This window comes from Geospiza fortis, unplaced genomic scaffold (assembly GCF_000277835.1).
Source record: "Geospiza fortis unplaced genomic scaffold, GeoFor_1.0 scaffold471, whole genome shotgun sequence".
Taxonomy (NCBI): Eukaryota; Metazoa; Chordata; class Aves; order Passeriformes; family Thraupidae; genus Geospiza; species Geospiza fortis.
In genome coordinates this window covers 514,726-531,404 of record NW_005054443.1, presented here as the reverse complement: position 1 = coordinate 531,404, position 16,679 = coordinate 514,726, and the positions used below count along the sequence as shown (strand labels likewise).

The following is a 16,679-nucleotide window of genomic DNA, read 5'->3' as shown; positions in this document are numbered from 1 at the left end:
CCTGCCGAGCGCTGCTCTCGCCATCGCCGAAAGTAAGTGCCAGGCGATGCCGGACTGGGAGCGTTCCTCGGAGCTGATGACCATCTGTTATCATCGTGGAGAGGAGACGGGCAGCTGGCTAGTGGGGCAGCAGAAAATGAGATCAAAAAATCGGAAATTACAGCAAAGCATGCCCTGAAAATTACACTTTTGCATCCACAAAATGTGCTCTTCCCCCCCATTTTTAATAGAAATAATAGTTCAGCCATAGGAAAGAAAAATCTCTGCTCTTTGTTTTGAGCGTGCAGTACCTCGGAGAGTAATTTAACAACGTCCTTGCTGACAACACCCATCTTTTTTTTCTGGGGAAAATACAAACAGAGTAAAGGGGACACAATATTACTGCATATATGGCAATTCTGGCATTAGAACAGAAAAGGCATGATATTTAAAGGCTGAACAGTCAAAGAAGGGCAAGGGGGGTTTTTTTAGGTGCTTACTTAATTGCCTTTCGGTGCAATTAATTGAACTTTGTGAGTCGCATTATATTCAGTGATGTCATCTTTTGCCCCGTCAAAGAAAAAAAATAATAGGATGCTCAGAAAGAGAAAAGGGGGAGGGGATCCTGCTTCTCAGTATAATGAAGAAATAGGTTCCAAAAAGAATTGCACAGTGCAGAAATGCTCCTACACACTGTGTGGTTTAGCTCAGATCACGGGAACAGAGAGATGAGTTCTGGTGGTCCAGTAAGACAAAAGCCACAAATGCTCAGTGTTTAGTCCTCTGCCAGTTTCCCTGCAAGCACTCTTTAGGTGCTTTCCCCAGGTGACTCATGGAGTTTCACTTCTCTAATAGGATTTGACCTTCCGTCTCTTACCTGCCAGCCATCTCCCCTTTCTGAGGGCAGGGGGGAGGGAGTTGAATTTGTCCGTGTTACATAACAGTTACCTGGAACATTGCACATGTTCCCAAACTAGGGATGCCTCTGGACCGCAGGCAATAGATGAATTCCTAATATTGCAGATCAAGTGCAAATGGCTAGGAAAAAAACTTTTCACAAAGCACCACTTTCCAGTGTTTAAATGTTTCCTTTGTGCATTTCACAGTAATTCCTTTCCCACTCATTTAAGCAAGATATGTCATATGCTTAACCCTCCCTCCAGTAAGGTGTAAGTAGAGTAATGAAACAAATGGTATCTATAGATCAAATACACTGCCTTCCTACTTTTATTTCTCCCATCCCCTCAAACCCTGCATGACATCACTAACCACAGTTAGTGTGCACTGTAACCCCAGAACGTATCAGAGAGTGGGGCTTGGCGTCCTCTGAGCTCTGTTGCTTTGCAGACCCCTTCTGAGATGAGTGAGATCTTTTTTTGTTCACTGTAGTGGATACTACTAGGTTTGTCATTTACCTGGAGTATAAAGTAATTATTTAGCTGTTTGGCAACAGTATAGTGGGACATGCAGCTGCTTTGATGCTGCTGTTCTGCCCATTTCTTTCTCACACCCAGGAGCTGTGTGGGCAAGGTAGATCTGCCTGTTGGTGTCAGCCTCCATCCCACTCGTTCAGAGTTTTAGTTACCAGGACTTTGAAGGAGGAAAAGCAAGCAGAGACATCTCTTGTGCTGCAGGTCTGTCCTTGGTTCTCATCCTCTTCTCCCTTTCACTGCAGGAGCTGGAGTGGCCGTGGGGGGCAGTGCACTGGTAGCCAGCCATGATTGCCACTGGAGGCCTCCTGAGGATCTCAGCCAGGAAACAGGATCCCTTGAAACCCCAGAGCCAACTCCCCAAACGCAAACGCAAGGCCAAAAAGAAGCGCAAGAATGACGTGGTGGTGGTGAAAGGCAAGCTCAAGCTGTGCTCCCTCTCGGGGTTCATCGCCCTCTGTGGCATCCTGGTACTGCTGGTGGGCATTGCCTTGGCTGTGGTGGGCTACTGGCCAAAGCCCAGCCAGGTGTACAGAGAGAGCAGCTTTGGCAAGGGCCGGCACCCAGCACCACAGGGTGGCACCCATACGAACCGCTCCCAGAGCCAAGGAAGGCTGCAAGCAGGGATCCACCTGGAGTCACCCCCTGGAGCCAACACCTCCACCACTGCTGCCCCTGGTGGGTCCGCCCCTACTTCCTCATCCCCCCAGGCCTCAGCGGGTTTCCTTTTCCGTCTTTTCTCGAGCTACTTGCATTCGGACAAGCTGAAGGTGCTGGGCCCTCTGATCATGGGTATCGGCATCTTCCTCTTCATCTGCGCCAATGCGGTGCTGCACGAAAACCGTGACAAGAAGACCAAGATCATCAACCTGCGTGACCTCTACTCCACCGTCATCGATGCCCACAGCCTTCGGGCCAAGGATGGAGGCACCCCGGCCTCAGCCCCTCTCAATGGCTTTGTCAACTACATGCAGTCCCGGGGCCTGGAGCTAAAGCCTGGTGCGGAAGGCCTGGGTGCTGCAGCCATGCTGGCCAAGAGCTCGTGGCCACCAGGACTGGGTGTCTCCCTTTCCCCACCGGATCTGGTGTCCTCACCGCAGCGTTCCTCCTTCTGCAGCCCCCCGCAGCCACCCAGCCTGGCTGAGGCTGTGTACAGCATCTGCCGGGAGCGTGCTGCCCTTGCTGGCCGCCCCGTCACCAGCCCACCCTGCAGCCCAGTGGGCAGCTGTGAGCGCTGCAGCACAGCCAGCTCCATCGTCGGCTCTTCACTGAGCACCTTCACCCTCCTGCCCTTGGGGCCAAGCAGCGGAGGGGGAGGCTGGCAGAGACCACCTGGGGAGCGGGGAGCCCAGGAGATCCCACGGGGGGAGTTTGAACTGAGCCTAACTGACCTCAGCAGCAGCCCCATCAAGGGAGGCTGTGGGACAAGGAGGCCCAAGCTGGTTCTCAGGCGGCAGAGCACCAGCTGCTTGCCCGATGCCAGGTGTCCCCTTTCCCCAGAGCCACCTCGGTCACCAGCTGTCAGGAGGGTCCTGGAATCCAGTCTCTTGGTAAAGGCGTCTCCTAGCTACTCTGAATCTCTAGATGTGGGGGGATCGCCCCCTTCAGCTGCTCCTGCCATCACCAGGACGGACTCCCAGAGCTCCCAGTCTGAGCCTTCCAGCAGCAATAAGGGCTACAGCCACTTGGAGGAGGCAGGCACCTCCTTGGAGTCAGTTGCCAACACCACAGCCAGTAAAATTCAGGACTGTGAGGAGGAACCAGTTGATCAGATGGACCCCCTCAAGGCTACCAGCAGAGAACAAACAGGGGAGCAATCCCAGCAAACTCAAAGACAGTACACAAATAAAGAGAAACTCTTTATGATTTCTAGGTCACATGCTGCATTAGGGCTGGAAGATGGGGAACTGGAGAGTACGGGCATCTAAATAAAACAGAGACAGCAAGAGGACACCTTGCATCCCTCCACACCTTCCCCGCTTCTTCATCTCCTTGTGGACTAGGAAAACAATCAATATCCAAAGAGCTGCACTATGTTATCCTTGAAAATTGAATTCTATAGATCCTGTAGATGACTTCAGGAAGAAAAAAGAAAATCCTTTCTGTCTATTCGTGATTGTATGTTTCATGCAAGCCAAATTGTATTAAATATCCACAGTCCAGCAAGTTCTTTGGATCAGGTTAATACAATTTTGGATGATATAGCTGTGCACTTTACTGTTTTGATTTTAAGTGCCCCTTCTTCTCCTCTGATTTCTTTCTTGCTGATTTGCTACTAACTGCTTGAAAGCTGCAGGCACCTTTTTAAGCTCAAAAGCAACGTGGTCTTCAGAAAGAAAACCGAGCTCTCTCTTTGTTTTGGTTCAATTACTAAAATGTTTGCAAGGCCTTAAGGATGACGTACCTTGACAAAGAATGAGTTTGTTTAAATTCTGGAAAAAAATGACAGTTTAGAAGAGACTGGAGCAGAACAGAGCTCTGACGATTTAGTTAAAACCATTACATTCCTGAATCCAAAATACATATTACTACATGATACTTTATCAAAGTATTATTACACATGTATTGACTAATAGCATTAAAAGATGTTTTTTAATAAAATATTTACAAAAAAAACCTACAAAGAAATTTCTTTATTTTGGTAAGTAATTACAGATATCACAAACGGTTTCATTTTATACTGTAAAAGATTATAGAAATGCTATGAAGCCAAAGGCTTGCTTTATACTTTTAAGGAGGTAATTAATAATTTATGTGTAATTTTCAAATAAATACTGGTTCAGTTCTTGAGAAACCACACTGTAATTCAACCAGCAGATTCTGTCTCCATTTCTGACAGTGCTCTGTGACAGACAGCCTAAGAAATGTGACATCTTGACATGCTAAGGGAAAAAAAAATTTAAACATTTGATCTTCTGTTCATATTAGGGGTTTTTGTGAGATTAATCTTGAACTGCATCATCTTCCTTCTGGATTTTTCAGTTCCCTTATAACTGTTGCATTAAGCCTTTCTGCTGTTGCGGTTCCTATTCGTGAATGCATGTGCATAAGCTTAATTTTAAGGCATAATGATAACCCTGTCAGTGTCATAGCAGCTGGCTGTGCTGAAGTCAGCAGCAGTTTCTCACTGAGTTCAGCATGATGAGGATTTCTTCCTGCATGAGAAGAGTATCAGGTTTCCTGAAGCCTGGAGAATACCTTGGCTGTAGGCAGAGTTTTGGTAAATTGATGAGCTGTTTCATTTTCCTAGCTGCAGCATGGCAGCCACTTGTGTTTTGTCAAAACAGCTTTATGCACTCAGGAGATTTTGTCAATACTTCTGATTTTAAATATGGATGTGGCATTTCTCTACTATGGGAAGAGAAATCTACATTAAACAAACACAATGTGTAGGCAGACAGAAATCTTTCTGCTGCAATTAAAATTTTTCGTGTGGTTCCATGTTTTAAAGTGCTTAGCTACATATTTACTTACATTACAGTAGATTGCAACATGGACTATAACTATCACTAAATACAATTGCATTTAATAAGCCTGCAAAATTCTGTAATAAATAAGACTAACTTAAAAGAAAACAAGAAAAGAAAGAATAATTTGCCATGTAAGATTCTTGAAACTGGAGAAGCAGAAGGTGCTTGTGCTTGTGCTTGTTCTCTTGAGCAAGAGAGACATCCAGGTGGCAATATCTTTCCTCCTGTCAGTGGTAACCAGTGCACTGACAGTATGAATGTCAGTGTGGTGTTTTTTCCTGCTAAACTGCTAGCACACAGCTGACAAAAATCCACTGTAAAACTGCTTGGATTGGCATGGGGTTGGATTAGGCACCACAGGAAGTGGTGAGCAGGTGGCTCGGCTGGTGCTGGCGTATGCATAAATCTCTCCTATCAGTTCTCCATGGGCATGTGCTTCTGCTCCTTCTCCTGTGACTTCCAGCAAGACTTATAAGATACATGTGAGCAGAGTTACCTGGTACTGATGTGGATTCTAGTTATTGACAGAGCTGAAGACATCCTGTTTGTTATTTTTCACACTAAAACCTTCCATGGAGGTGAAGGGAAAAGACAGGTTCTGTGCTACTTACCGGGGCATGGAATCCTCATGAAGATGTGACAGGAGTTTGTTTTATTCCAAGAGGGGGAAACAAGCTTTTTAAAATATTCTCAGTAAATATTTCTTCTGTCATTTGAAGTGTGCTCTGAAAAAAACCCCACCAAAAAAAAAAAACCCAGCTTTAAAAATCCTTTGGTTACTCCTTAGATTGATTTAAATCAAAGCAGGCCAGTAATTATTCTGATGATTAATTTACTGCAAAGTCTTTTGAATGACAAAATTACACCAGTTTGTGTTTAATAAGTAAAATTATAGCTTGTTCCTCTGTTGTCAAAAAAGATGTGAAACATGAACTTTCGTCAGTTGAGCTGGATTTTTTAATAACAGCAGCAAGAAGTGATTTTCTAGCATATAAATTACTTAGCGGAGAAAGCTGCCTCTCTGTCTTTGCAAGTCATTATTTTTTGCAGATTTATGACTTAAAACTATTTGTTGAGCAATTTGTGCAGGGATGGAGTTGGAGTCAGAAAGCTTTGTTTAAATTCAAGCTGGGCAAGTTATTCCAACACCGCGATGTTGGACAAGGACTGAGATTGATTCAATCCCTGTGCACCACCTGTGCCTGATGCTAGCACAAGCAGCTGGTAAAGAGCTGAGCCTTGCCTGGTGTGACCCACAGGTGATGGGGGTGATGGGGTTTGTGCTTTGACTGGCTCTTGAGTATCTCTGAGCTGGCCCTGACTGCTTCTCAGCACTACCAGCTGCCTCTTGGCCATCATTTGCACATCCTGTCAAAGGATGTTTGTTCATTTTCCTCCAATCCAGTCTCTTCCTTCTAGCCTTCCTCTCTGGTGTCCTGCCACCTAGTGCTTCCTCCACAGTCCTTGACAAGAACCAGGAACTGCCTCTGCTTGCCAGTATACAGCTTCCTGCATGTTGCAGGAAGAGATAGGCTGTCACATATGTTTATTAAGAAGTATTTCATTAATTCAAATTAGCTAATTTAGAAAAATTGTTAATGTTTATTAAGAAAGAATGATTAATCCCTGTATTTGAGAAGTAACGTTCCTGAAGATATGTTGAGATGGCATACTTAGCCACACAGTTTTGCTATAGAAAATTCAGATTTTGGTTTAGAAAGGTGTGCTTTGATTTGATTTGGGTTTTTCAGCATAGAAGTGTTATGATATTTATATAAAATTTCCAAAGGAAAGATAATTTCTGCCTGAACCTTCAGAATACCCCCTTACCTAGGAGGGAGGCTGTGTATGCTCATTATGAGTGTAGATGATGTTTGGACCAGTCTGAGGACAGACAAATGCCCTTATTGTACTTCAGTCATGCTGCTGTTTGTTACAAAATCCTCAGGACTCTGGAGAAGCTGCTGACGTGATCAAACTGTAACCCAGTTCTGGCTCAGATTTCACTGGCTAGCAAAGTATTTAGAATCCTTGCATTAACCTGGCTTGCTTGGCTGGACTGATTTACTGAAGTCCCCAACTGTTGTCATGTCAGCTGATCTACTGCAAAAGACTATAGCCCAGATTTATTAACCTGTATTTTTTAGTACATTTTTAAGAGCCTTTTCAAGGTCTGATGCTGTCCAACAGTGAGCAATGGTGCACTTAGAAACATTGAATTAGGTAACTGTTGACATAATTTTGGGTCTGCAGTCTGAAATACAGATTTTATGGATTGTTGCAATTTTCATAACAGCAAAAACAGTTTGCACAGGAGTAGCAACCTGACTTCAATTATACAACAGTTTTTGTTACAAGTAAAGGAGGTGACAGAATGATAAATCTTATTGGATTTCAGTTGGAAGAACAGCCTTTGGTAATGCTTAACAGTTTTTCTTTGTATACAACTCCACATAAAATACAATGCTTGCTGCTAGCTGACTAGTGAAATATTAGCAGTGAATAAAAGTATAGATTTGGGACGGCATTTTTCAATTATAGGGAACAAATAAAAAGGTTTCTCTATCACCTCTCCAAGGCTGTAAGTAGCAGTAATGTAATGCTTTAGCCAGGCCACTCACTTAATGGTTTTAAGTTTGGGCTTACAAACAGCAAATAAGATGCACAGCATGAGCAGAAACAATCTGAGAGGATAAATAGGTTATAACAGCCACAGGAAAAAAGTCTTTCATGGAAGAATATACTGTGCTTGTTTCATTTTAGAAGCCAGAATTTCTGTTTACCATTTCTAGAAGCTCCAGATCAGAAAAGTCTAAGTGAGCACTCTAGAAAATATTTTCTACCATTGAGCTTTCACTCTAAACATGGAGACAAAGGGAAACCCTAAAGATCTGACAAAAGCACACACAATCAGATAAAATGGCAGTGAAGTTTGGAGCAGGATCTATGCTGCTAGAAAGGATCTGACTGGATTTCAGGATAATTCAGGGAATAGAGGAACATGGCATGTGTGTTTCAACTAGTTAGTGTTTTATCAACATTTTAGTTAGAGAGAGGTAATGAAGCCAAAATACTACTTTTAAAGGGGTTCTTATCCATTGTTATACTTTTTAAATTACATTGAAATGAGATAGAAAACTTATTTGGGGAGAGTATGAAAAGAGATACAAATTAAACAAATGTCAAAAATCACTATTAATAGCTTACTCTATGAGGTTTCCTTCACCTTCCTCTGCACAAAGAAGTTTCAGTCTGTGATTTCTGAGTATTAGTTTTTCTTTTTCCCTTCTTGTGTTCCACCATTTCTCCCAGCTGGGATTACAAAAAAACACTTGTGTTCACTTTATTTATCAATTTTGCTGAAACAGAGTTTTGTTATTTTTATGGTAGCAGAGTTACCTGACTATGTGGCAAGTTTGGTTCTACCAAGGACACATAGCTGATACTCTCAGCCTAGAAGGTAAAAATGGGTAGAGATGGTTTGGTTTTAAATAAGCAACCTGTTCCATGCTAAACTTCATAGCTGACGTAAAGAATGGCAAGTAAAAAGGGAATGTTCAGCAATCAAGTTTTACCATCACATCAGATGATTTAATATCAGCACACAGCCTCAGACTGCATTTTGTTCATCACTCATAAGATTTGGCATGCTCCTGCCTGACCTGCTTGAGAGCAGGCTGGCAATACCATATAGTTCCCATTTTGTTGCCAAAAGCTAGATCAGCCTCCTAAGGAGCAGGCATTCAGAACATGACTGTCAGTTCTGGCAAGACTTGAAGCTGCTAAAGACTTTGCAGGAGGGTGGTTTGGTAAAGTGCAGCTTCCTCCACACCTTGGAGCAGCACAGAAACCTTGGCAGGGTCTCACACAAAACTGCCTGCAAAGGCACATAAAAGCCACCAGTCAGCTCCATAAGGATAAATTCCTAATGGGATAATATAATACTTGTGCAACACCATAGACTAGCCTTCCTCCCTCATTCCTGAAGTATACTTAAGGTCTCTCTGAGGACTATAGCAGGTTTTTAATTCACTGGCTTTACAGTCAAAATTCGTTTTAAAGAAAGGCAGTTTGTTCTCAGAGCCTGATAGAAACTACTATTTAAAATTCTTATAGACTCCCCATTAAATTAGTATCAGATGACCTCTTAATGTATTTCTCTCTCTCATATCTTGGGTACAGAGCACAACTATCTTCCTCTGTGAAAACAAGACAGTGATACACAGACAAAGTGTGCAAAGACTAGATTTTATTTTTGTTAAATAGAGAAGAGTATAGTCACTAGTATTCAATGAGGACAGCATGCAAGTATCTGCCTCTGAGTGATGTTTCCAAACCATGCAAGTAGCCTGCTGTGGAACAGAGCCTTGAACACTTGTCCTCCAACAGGAGATCCATCCCTCAACTTAACAGAGCCTCTTTCTGCATGTGAGGCACTGAAATGCTAATTTAGTTCACCGTCTTTCAGACTCATCACACCCAATATTACACAAAACAACTTAGCAAGACCTCCCTGCAGTATATTTAAGGACACAAGTGCCACTAGACAGCTGATAACATTCTATTTCAAATGAGAAACTTAAAATGAGAATGGGCAAAGTCTGGCACTGCTTATTACCTTATTGTGGTAACACAGCATAAGATGATGATAGTAGCAGCTCCTTGGGTTTTGGAAACTTAAAACTTTCTGCTGGCACTGCTAACGTAATTCACACTACAGGCTACCTCGAGGCTTGAAAATGCAAGCAGAACAGTTCCGGTCCTTGTGTCTGTCTTTGCAATGTGCAGAGTGTCTGGAGCAGCAGCATTGAAACAAGGATGAGTGCTGAGGCTGCATCTCTCATCATCTCTTACCACGACCAAGCTGTGGAAGGAAGTTGTTTCTTTTAGACCATTAATCCAGAGTTGCTGCAGTCACCTTAATGAAGCACTTGCACTCTTTACAGTACTGCTTGGGTCCAAGATGGAAAGGAAAGGTGAGGATGTCTTCCTAGCAATGTTCTCTGCTGGGATATACTGCTCCCCTCTGGCACACAGAGAGGAAAACCTGAACGGAAGCTGTAGCATGGTTCTGGGATCAGTGAGCTCCTAATGCTGCAGCAGTGTGGTGTCTCAGTAGCTATTTGGCTGGCACGTGTGTGTCACTGACAATCTGGGAAGACAGGAAAGGGTTACATGATGAGCTATGGAAGGTCAGCAGCTTTTAGGCATCACCTGTTTGTATGTCAGCTGCCAGCACAGCACCTAACGAGCCCCAGGAGTTACCTAAAGAGCAAAAAAAGCCAACAAAAGTACAGGCTGCATCATTTCTGATGACACCAAGAAGGCACTATTGAAGATGGAAAGCAAAGAAACAAGTCACTGAGTTTCTGTTGTACTTGTCCTTGTAGTCTTGGGCTGTCAAATGTGGGCAAAAAGAGGAACCACAAAATGTTGCAGTTCTACCAGGACTGGTGAGTAGCTCTTAGCTGCTTCCACCTATGGCTGCCTCTAGTTTCACTCATGACACCCTCCTTAAGAGCTCTCTGCATTTCACTGGCAAATTGAAATGCAGTCCTCTACTCAAATAAACATTTTAGGCTGCCTAATGAGTCACCAAAAGGTTGAATTCTCACATAGGCAACAGATATCTCAACAGCAATGTCTTCTGGCAAAGAGATTAAGTATATATCTGTCATGGTTCAACACCTGCCAGCAACTAAGTACCTCACAAAATGTTCTGCAGAATGTCTTGGCTTAGTTTAGACCTCTAGATAAATCTCACTTGCAATTTAGGCAAATATACTCAGGTAACTCTGCCACTATAAAAATAATATATATATGTGTTTCAGCAAAATTGATAAAGTGAACACGAATGTTTTGTTTAATTCCAGCCTGAAGAAATGGTGGGAGACAAGAATCAGGTTTGGATCAACAGCAGATCCTTTATTTAGAATTGCCATCCTAAAATTCAGTTTCTTGTTAGAAATGAAATTTTCACACCATCAGTTCATACATTCCAAGATACTTCTGTAAATTCAATATGTCAAAACATTAGGAAATTATAGCATAAGTTATTCAAATTATTTTAAAATGAGTTGTGGTTTCCTATGAGCAGTTGGAATACTTATAGAGTGCAGGGAAATAAAGATTCTTCCCTAAATATCTTTAGATGTTCACAAGGCATTTCTTTTTCTTAACATAAAAACAGAATGCATGTGGCAATGTGGGGGATTGAGAAGTTTTTTGTTAGCAGGAGATTCAAAGTGAGTAATGCATTCATTTAAAACACATGCTGATAAATATTCCATACTATGATGCTGGATTGCGTAATCTCTTTTGTTTTCCTTCCAGCAACATGAGATGATAGATTATTTGTATAACACATAGTAAATGGAAGCAATATCCAGTATGGAGCCTTCTCTTGAAAAATCTGTGTTTTATCAGCCATGGGAGTGTGCAGTTTTCATGACTTTGAAATAGTAAATAATGCAGTGGTTTTATGGCCTTAAAATATAGAAGCATTAGCAAGTCTCCTATGAAGAGTCCTGAGAATTGTTCTGTTTCTCATCTGTCAAGAGCTACAAGTTAATCAGCTTTTGTTTAATTTAATAATTCTGTTGTGGTAGAGAGTGTAAGCAATTGTTACACATGCTTGAATCTGCATCAACATGACGTAAATAAATCAGCGTGGTTGTGCTGATCGAAAAGACATTGCTTCTGCATAGCCCAAAGAGCAGCCAAACGCTAAAAACTGAAGTTCTGGTGCAACACATGGGGTAACATATGCACTCAGAGTAAAACAGGTGTCATAGATGGGGATGGCAATGAGTAAATAATAGCTGATTTCAGTGCAGCAGGATTTAAAACCACAGACCTGGTAATCAGAGCTGCTTGAAATGGGAGATTAAATTGAACGTGCTACAAGTTGCCAAAAAATAATTTAAAAAGGAAAAGAATAGAAGAAGAAAGCCCAAGTAGTAACTGAAGGCAACGCCAAGGAGCTCACCTGCAGCCCATGAAAGCTGCTCAAAAGGAGAGGGGAACTCTTCCCATCAGTACTGCGCCTTAAGTCAAACACATGGGAAAGGGCCCAACTCGAGGCAGAAGTTATTCCCAAGGAAGGACATCTTTAGTGCCAACTTGCTGTTTCCAGGCCCCACACCACTGGGACTGGTGTGTTCCAGGTGGATGTTCTCCCTCCAGGGACTGGTGGAGCATTTCCTACTACTACAGGCTGCAGCACAGAGACCCTCCCTTAGTGAGTGAGGAGCAGGACAGAGGTGACAGCAGCAGCCTTAGCAAGGCAGCTCACCCTGCAGAGGAGCCCAGCACCTTCAGGAAAAGGAGCATGGAAGAACTGTTTCATAAGAATAGAACAGTTTGAGATAAAGAGTTAAATGATGTAAGAAAGAGACTTTCAAGAACATCCAGTTTCAACCCTTTTGCCATGGGCAGGGACACCTTCCACTTGACCAGGTTGCCGGGGGCCCCATCCACCTTGGCCTTGGACACTTCCAGGGCTGGGGCATGGACAAGTGATGGCTGATATGCTCGCATGTCCAAGGCTGGAGCCAGCCTGACACAGGACAGCCCCTGACACTAAACCCTGCAATTTGCTGCTGCTTCTCTGAGTCATATGAGTAAACTGGAGACTACAGGGAGAACTTGTGCCCCTTCTGTCTAATCTTAAACAACCAGCATCTGCAAAGGAAAGTGTAAGTGCTGCTCTGTGAGACCCTGATGTACACTTGCTGCTACATCTACAGCAATTCCATTTTGTGCTGGCCCCACTTCCTATTTACAGTACACTTCCTCAGTTATTCCAAGGAGGATTACAGCAGCTCAGAGACTTCAGGATGGCTCAGTGCCCCCACTGCAACAGGGGCTCTTGCAAACCAGAACAAAAGGGGCTTACAAGCAGCAGACTAACAGCTGCCAAAGTGAGCTAGCCCAGAGCCCTTACCACCTCAAAGGGGTGGCATTGGGCATCCTGCTCTGCACCAGTAGACTGAAGAAAACATTCCAGCTGGGAAATGCATTCAAGTACAGAAGCATCATGGAAGACTTAGAAATGTATGGCCCCATGCCTAACTGGATAAATGGAGAGGAGGAAGAATAAACTAAGAGTAGCAGAGAAAATAAACAGCAATGGGAAAGGCAGTGTTAAGAGGTGGTCTAGTGGTGGGGCAGTGAATCAGTTTAGTGAATTCTACAAAGCCATGCTCCTAACATGGGAAGAGAAGTGTACTTTAAGTTTTTGAGAGGCAGATTTGAATGTATAAGTGCTTCTCCTGGCTATAAAAGGCTGAGGGAAACTGGATGTTATGGATTGCCTTCACATGCATTACTGCTTGCTTTCTATGCACATAAATACTGATCAGCTAAGCAAAGATTCTCCTTTTCTGCTTTAAAAAACCAGAACAGTGTCACAGCAAGTTCTGCAGCTACTAAAATGGGTGACAGCACAGGAGTGGGGCTGGTGCATAGGACAAGTCAAGAGATAAGAAGTGCAGTTATGCTGAGGAATAGATACCTGGCTCTTGCCCTCAGTGGATAGCAAAACATGGAGAAGGAAATTTAAAAAGTAAAACAAATACAGCCACAAGGGTGTCCATCTCTTTTCAGGTTAATTTTTTTCCTCAAAGCTTAAGCTCCTGAAATATTATGTTTATATCACTTATTACACATTTAAAATTTTTCCTGTGCCAGCAACAGTTAAAATGCCCTGAAACATATCTTAAAATATAACTTTAAGCAAAACTCAAGGTTCATTTGGGTTTTGACTGATAATATATTAACATCATAGTGTATTTATTTATAACCCATTTTGTAAAGGGTTTCATACCAGTACCTAAATGGTTTCAATTATCCAGGCTGAAATTATGTTGCTTCAATATAATTTTATTTCAATTATGTTTTACTTGTTTCAATATAATTTGATTATTTCTGGAAATAATAATTTCTGGGTGCTTTATGTGTGAAATTAGTAGATAGAATAATTTCAGTATCAGCCTCAGAGACTAATAAGTGGGTTTAAGTAAAGTAAACCAAGACCAAAAAGGTCTTTTCCACAAAGTTATAGGTGAGAGAAGAAGCTCTTTTTGTCAGCAGAGCTCACATAGCCCTCTCAGCCTCCTTCTTGTCTGGCCAAGGTGTCTGTCCAGGCTGGATTTCCCACAGGTCACCTAACACAAGGACATACTGTCCCACTGGGATAAGATTCAAGAATCAGGTCCATAGGTTTTATACAGATAAGAGAATTAATTATTCTGTGAAGCAGCAGGATACTGTATTTGGAAGAAAAGCCTTATAAAAGATCAGATCGGGCAGAAGAACCTCTGCATTTCTCTATTAAATTTGTTTCAGCAAAAATATTCAGAATTCCCAGCAGCTCTCAATAACAGCCTTTATCATGCAGAAAATTGGGGATTTGATTTGGTCTCAGCAGCATTAGGTAAGACCCCAGTGTCACTAATGGTGCTGCCTCCACTTCAGTCTGAGCAGGATTTAACCTCAAGTCAGCTTAATTCTGAAAAACACCTATGAACCACAGAGCATCCTAAGCTTAGCCCTCTACCTAAAGGGGATTTATCAAAAGAAAAACCTTTAACAGGTCTTTGATTCCAGTTCACCATTGACAAGCAGTTGAGCAGATTCTTTGTCTCAGGAAAAGACAAGTGAAACATCCCATAAACTTTACAAGAGCATTAGAAGCTCAGTGTGATCACCTCTCTCCACCATATTTACTTGTCACTATTTAATGCTTAATCAGTGTTATTTTTTTCTTACTCAATAGCATGAAAGCTGAACTAGGCACCCATCAGCAGATAATAAATGCTGGATTTCTGGCAAAGAGGGATATAAACTATTATCTCATACAGACACTCATCTCTCTTTTTTACATTAAGAAACTGAAGGTTCAAAGGGTAGCGAACAGCCAGGCAGCAGTTTACAGGGGTTTTTTTTTCATTTCAAAGACAGAATTATCTAGAGTGCTATGTCCAGTTTAAAAACAGGATCTGTTTTTCCACCTCTGATCTAAGCACTGACACCCCACATCTTGCAACTTGAATAAAAAAATAACTTTAAATAAAATTTCTAAAAGAATCTGTTCATTTTTTCAGCTGATCTTAAAAAGCACTTTTCTTATTAGAAAATCAAATGTCACAGTGGAAAAAAAAAGCCCTTGGTGGGCATTCAATATTAAAAAAAAAAAAATAGAAATTAATTTTTCTTTCATGAGTCAGAAAAGTATGCTCTCATTTAACGGTCTCTTTTGGACTCTTTTTACAAGACTTGCTTCAGATTTCGGCTGCAGAGGTCAGTGGCCAAAACCCATTGTTGGAAGCCAGCTTCAAAGGTGTTAAGCCTACACAGTGTTTGGATTTAAGCCCATCTGGGAATGATTTTGAGAATAAAACTGTAGAATACAACTATACTAACTGGCTTAGGATTTATAGGGCTCCAGATGTGTCCTTCTGGTACTAACTCTGAATAGCCACTTCCACAAAGAAAGTATTTACCAACATTTAATTATTCCTCAGGACATGGCTTTTTCAACAGAAATACTTATTAAACTTCTCTTTCATTCCAACAACTACTTTTAGTTCCAAGACAATATGATAATGAGAAAAGAAGGGAAGATTTCCTAACAGAGAGAAATCCATAGTTTTCTCTGATCTCCAGAGTGCCATAAAAAGCTTCTCTCCCGGCTAAGCCCACAGCTTTGCAGCTGGGGGTCATGGTGACATTGCAAGGAGTGTGGTTCTGTGCAAAAAACTTCAAGTTTTTTGCCATGTAGAGGATTTGGGAAAGGGTTTTTTAGCTTTTTGTTGCTTGTGGTTTTTTTTTACATAAGCATTTATGAGGAACAACTGCAAGTGTTGCTAAATGTTTTAAACTGAGGGATTATTTCTTCTACCTGCATGCAAGGAAACAGGGTAGGACTTCTGCCTTGGTAGTACACTACACCAGAGAAACTGTGGCTAACAACAGCAGAAAAAATCAAATGGAAATAAAATGCTTCAAGAAGACCAGTTAACTACTCACACCCCTACAACTTCCTGCTCCTAGTTAAAGGATCAGGCAGGATGAGTGTAGGGATCCTGCCTGAAGCTGTCACCTTTCCACTGGCTCTGCAGCGCCAGCTGAAGAGGCTGGTATCTTCCTGACATGAAATGTAGGTAAACAAAGAGGTGCCTCTGCTTTCTTCTGCATATGTAGAAAGTACAAGACTATGGAAGGGGAAAACCAGCTGAACTAACCAATATAATTTCCATTTGTTTTAACACAGAGGCATATGGCTCTTGTTTAGTTGCATCTGACCTGCAAAATATGTAACATCCAGGAAAGAACTGGACCATCTGATGTTTAGTGCCTAACAGTGACCATGGTACTCATGATGAGGTATTTACAGAACATTGTTTCCATTGGCTTCCTATTTATTAGAATAGCTAGTTTAACAGACATCCAGTTAAAACCAGCTGAGACACAGGGAGCCTCCTCCCAACTTGCTTGGAAATGACTTCTCATTTCAGTGCAATTCCTGATTGAATACTTACACAAAAAGTCACAGTGGGTAATATTTATTGCAAGTTCTCTCCAACTCCAATGTTGTACCATTATTTCAATAACTCAAGTTACATTCAACTAAATTCAATTACAATAAAGTAGCAGATTGCATTTCTACATTAACTACTAGTGCCTATAAAGAAAATTACTCAAAGAGAAAAAAAATCCAGGCAAGTTAGAGACCAAAAAGAGAAAAAAAAATCAGAGGAAAAGAACAGCAAATGCAGGGATCATAAAGAGTGAATCA

At 42.0% G+C, this 16,679-nt stretch overlaps 1 protein-coding gene across 2 annotated transcripts; it reads left to right on the top strand.

The window, feature by feature from the left end:
* Positions 1-1,641: 1,641 nt before the first annotated feature.
* On the top strand, positions 1,642-4,025 carry TMEM200C (transmembrane protein 200C). Of its 2 annotated transcripts, XM_031062274.1 has the most exons (2): positions 1,642-3,256; positions 3,430-4,025. In XM_031062274.1, the coding sequence occupies exons 1-2, from the start codon at positions 1,697-1,699 to the stop codon at positions 3,460-3,462; spliced, it is 1,593 nt and encodes a 530-aa protein (XP_030918134.1). In that variant the 5' UTR covers positions 1,642-1,696; the 3' UTR covers positions 3,463-4,025. The 2 variants fall into 2 exon arrangements, with proteins under 2 accessions (XP_030918134.1, XP_005427434.1); XM_005427377.1 differs by having other exon boundaries at positions 1,642-4,025.
* Positions 4,026-16,679: the final 12,654 nt, after the last annotated feature.

Excerpts from the sequence above, each read along its gene's own strand:
- TMEM200C (XM_005427377.1), top strand. The coding sequence starts at position 1,697 with ATGATTGCCACTGGAGGCCTCCTGAGGATCTCAGCCAGGAAACAGGAT.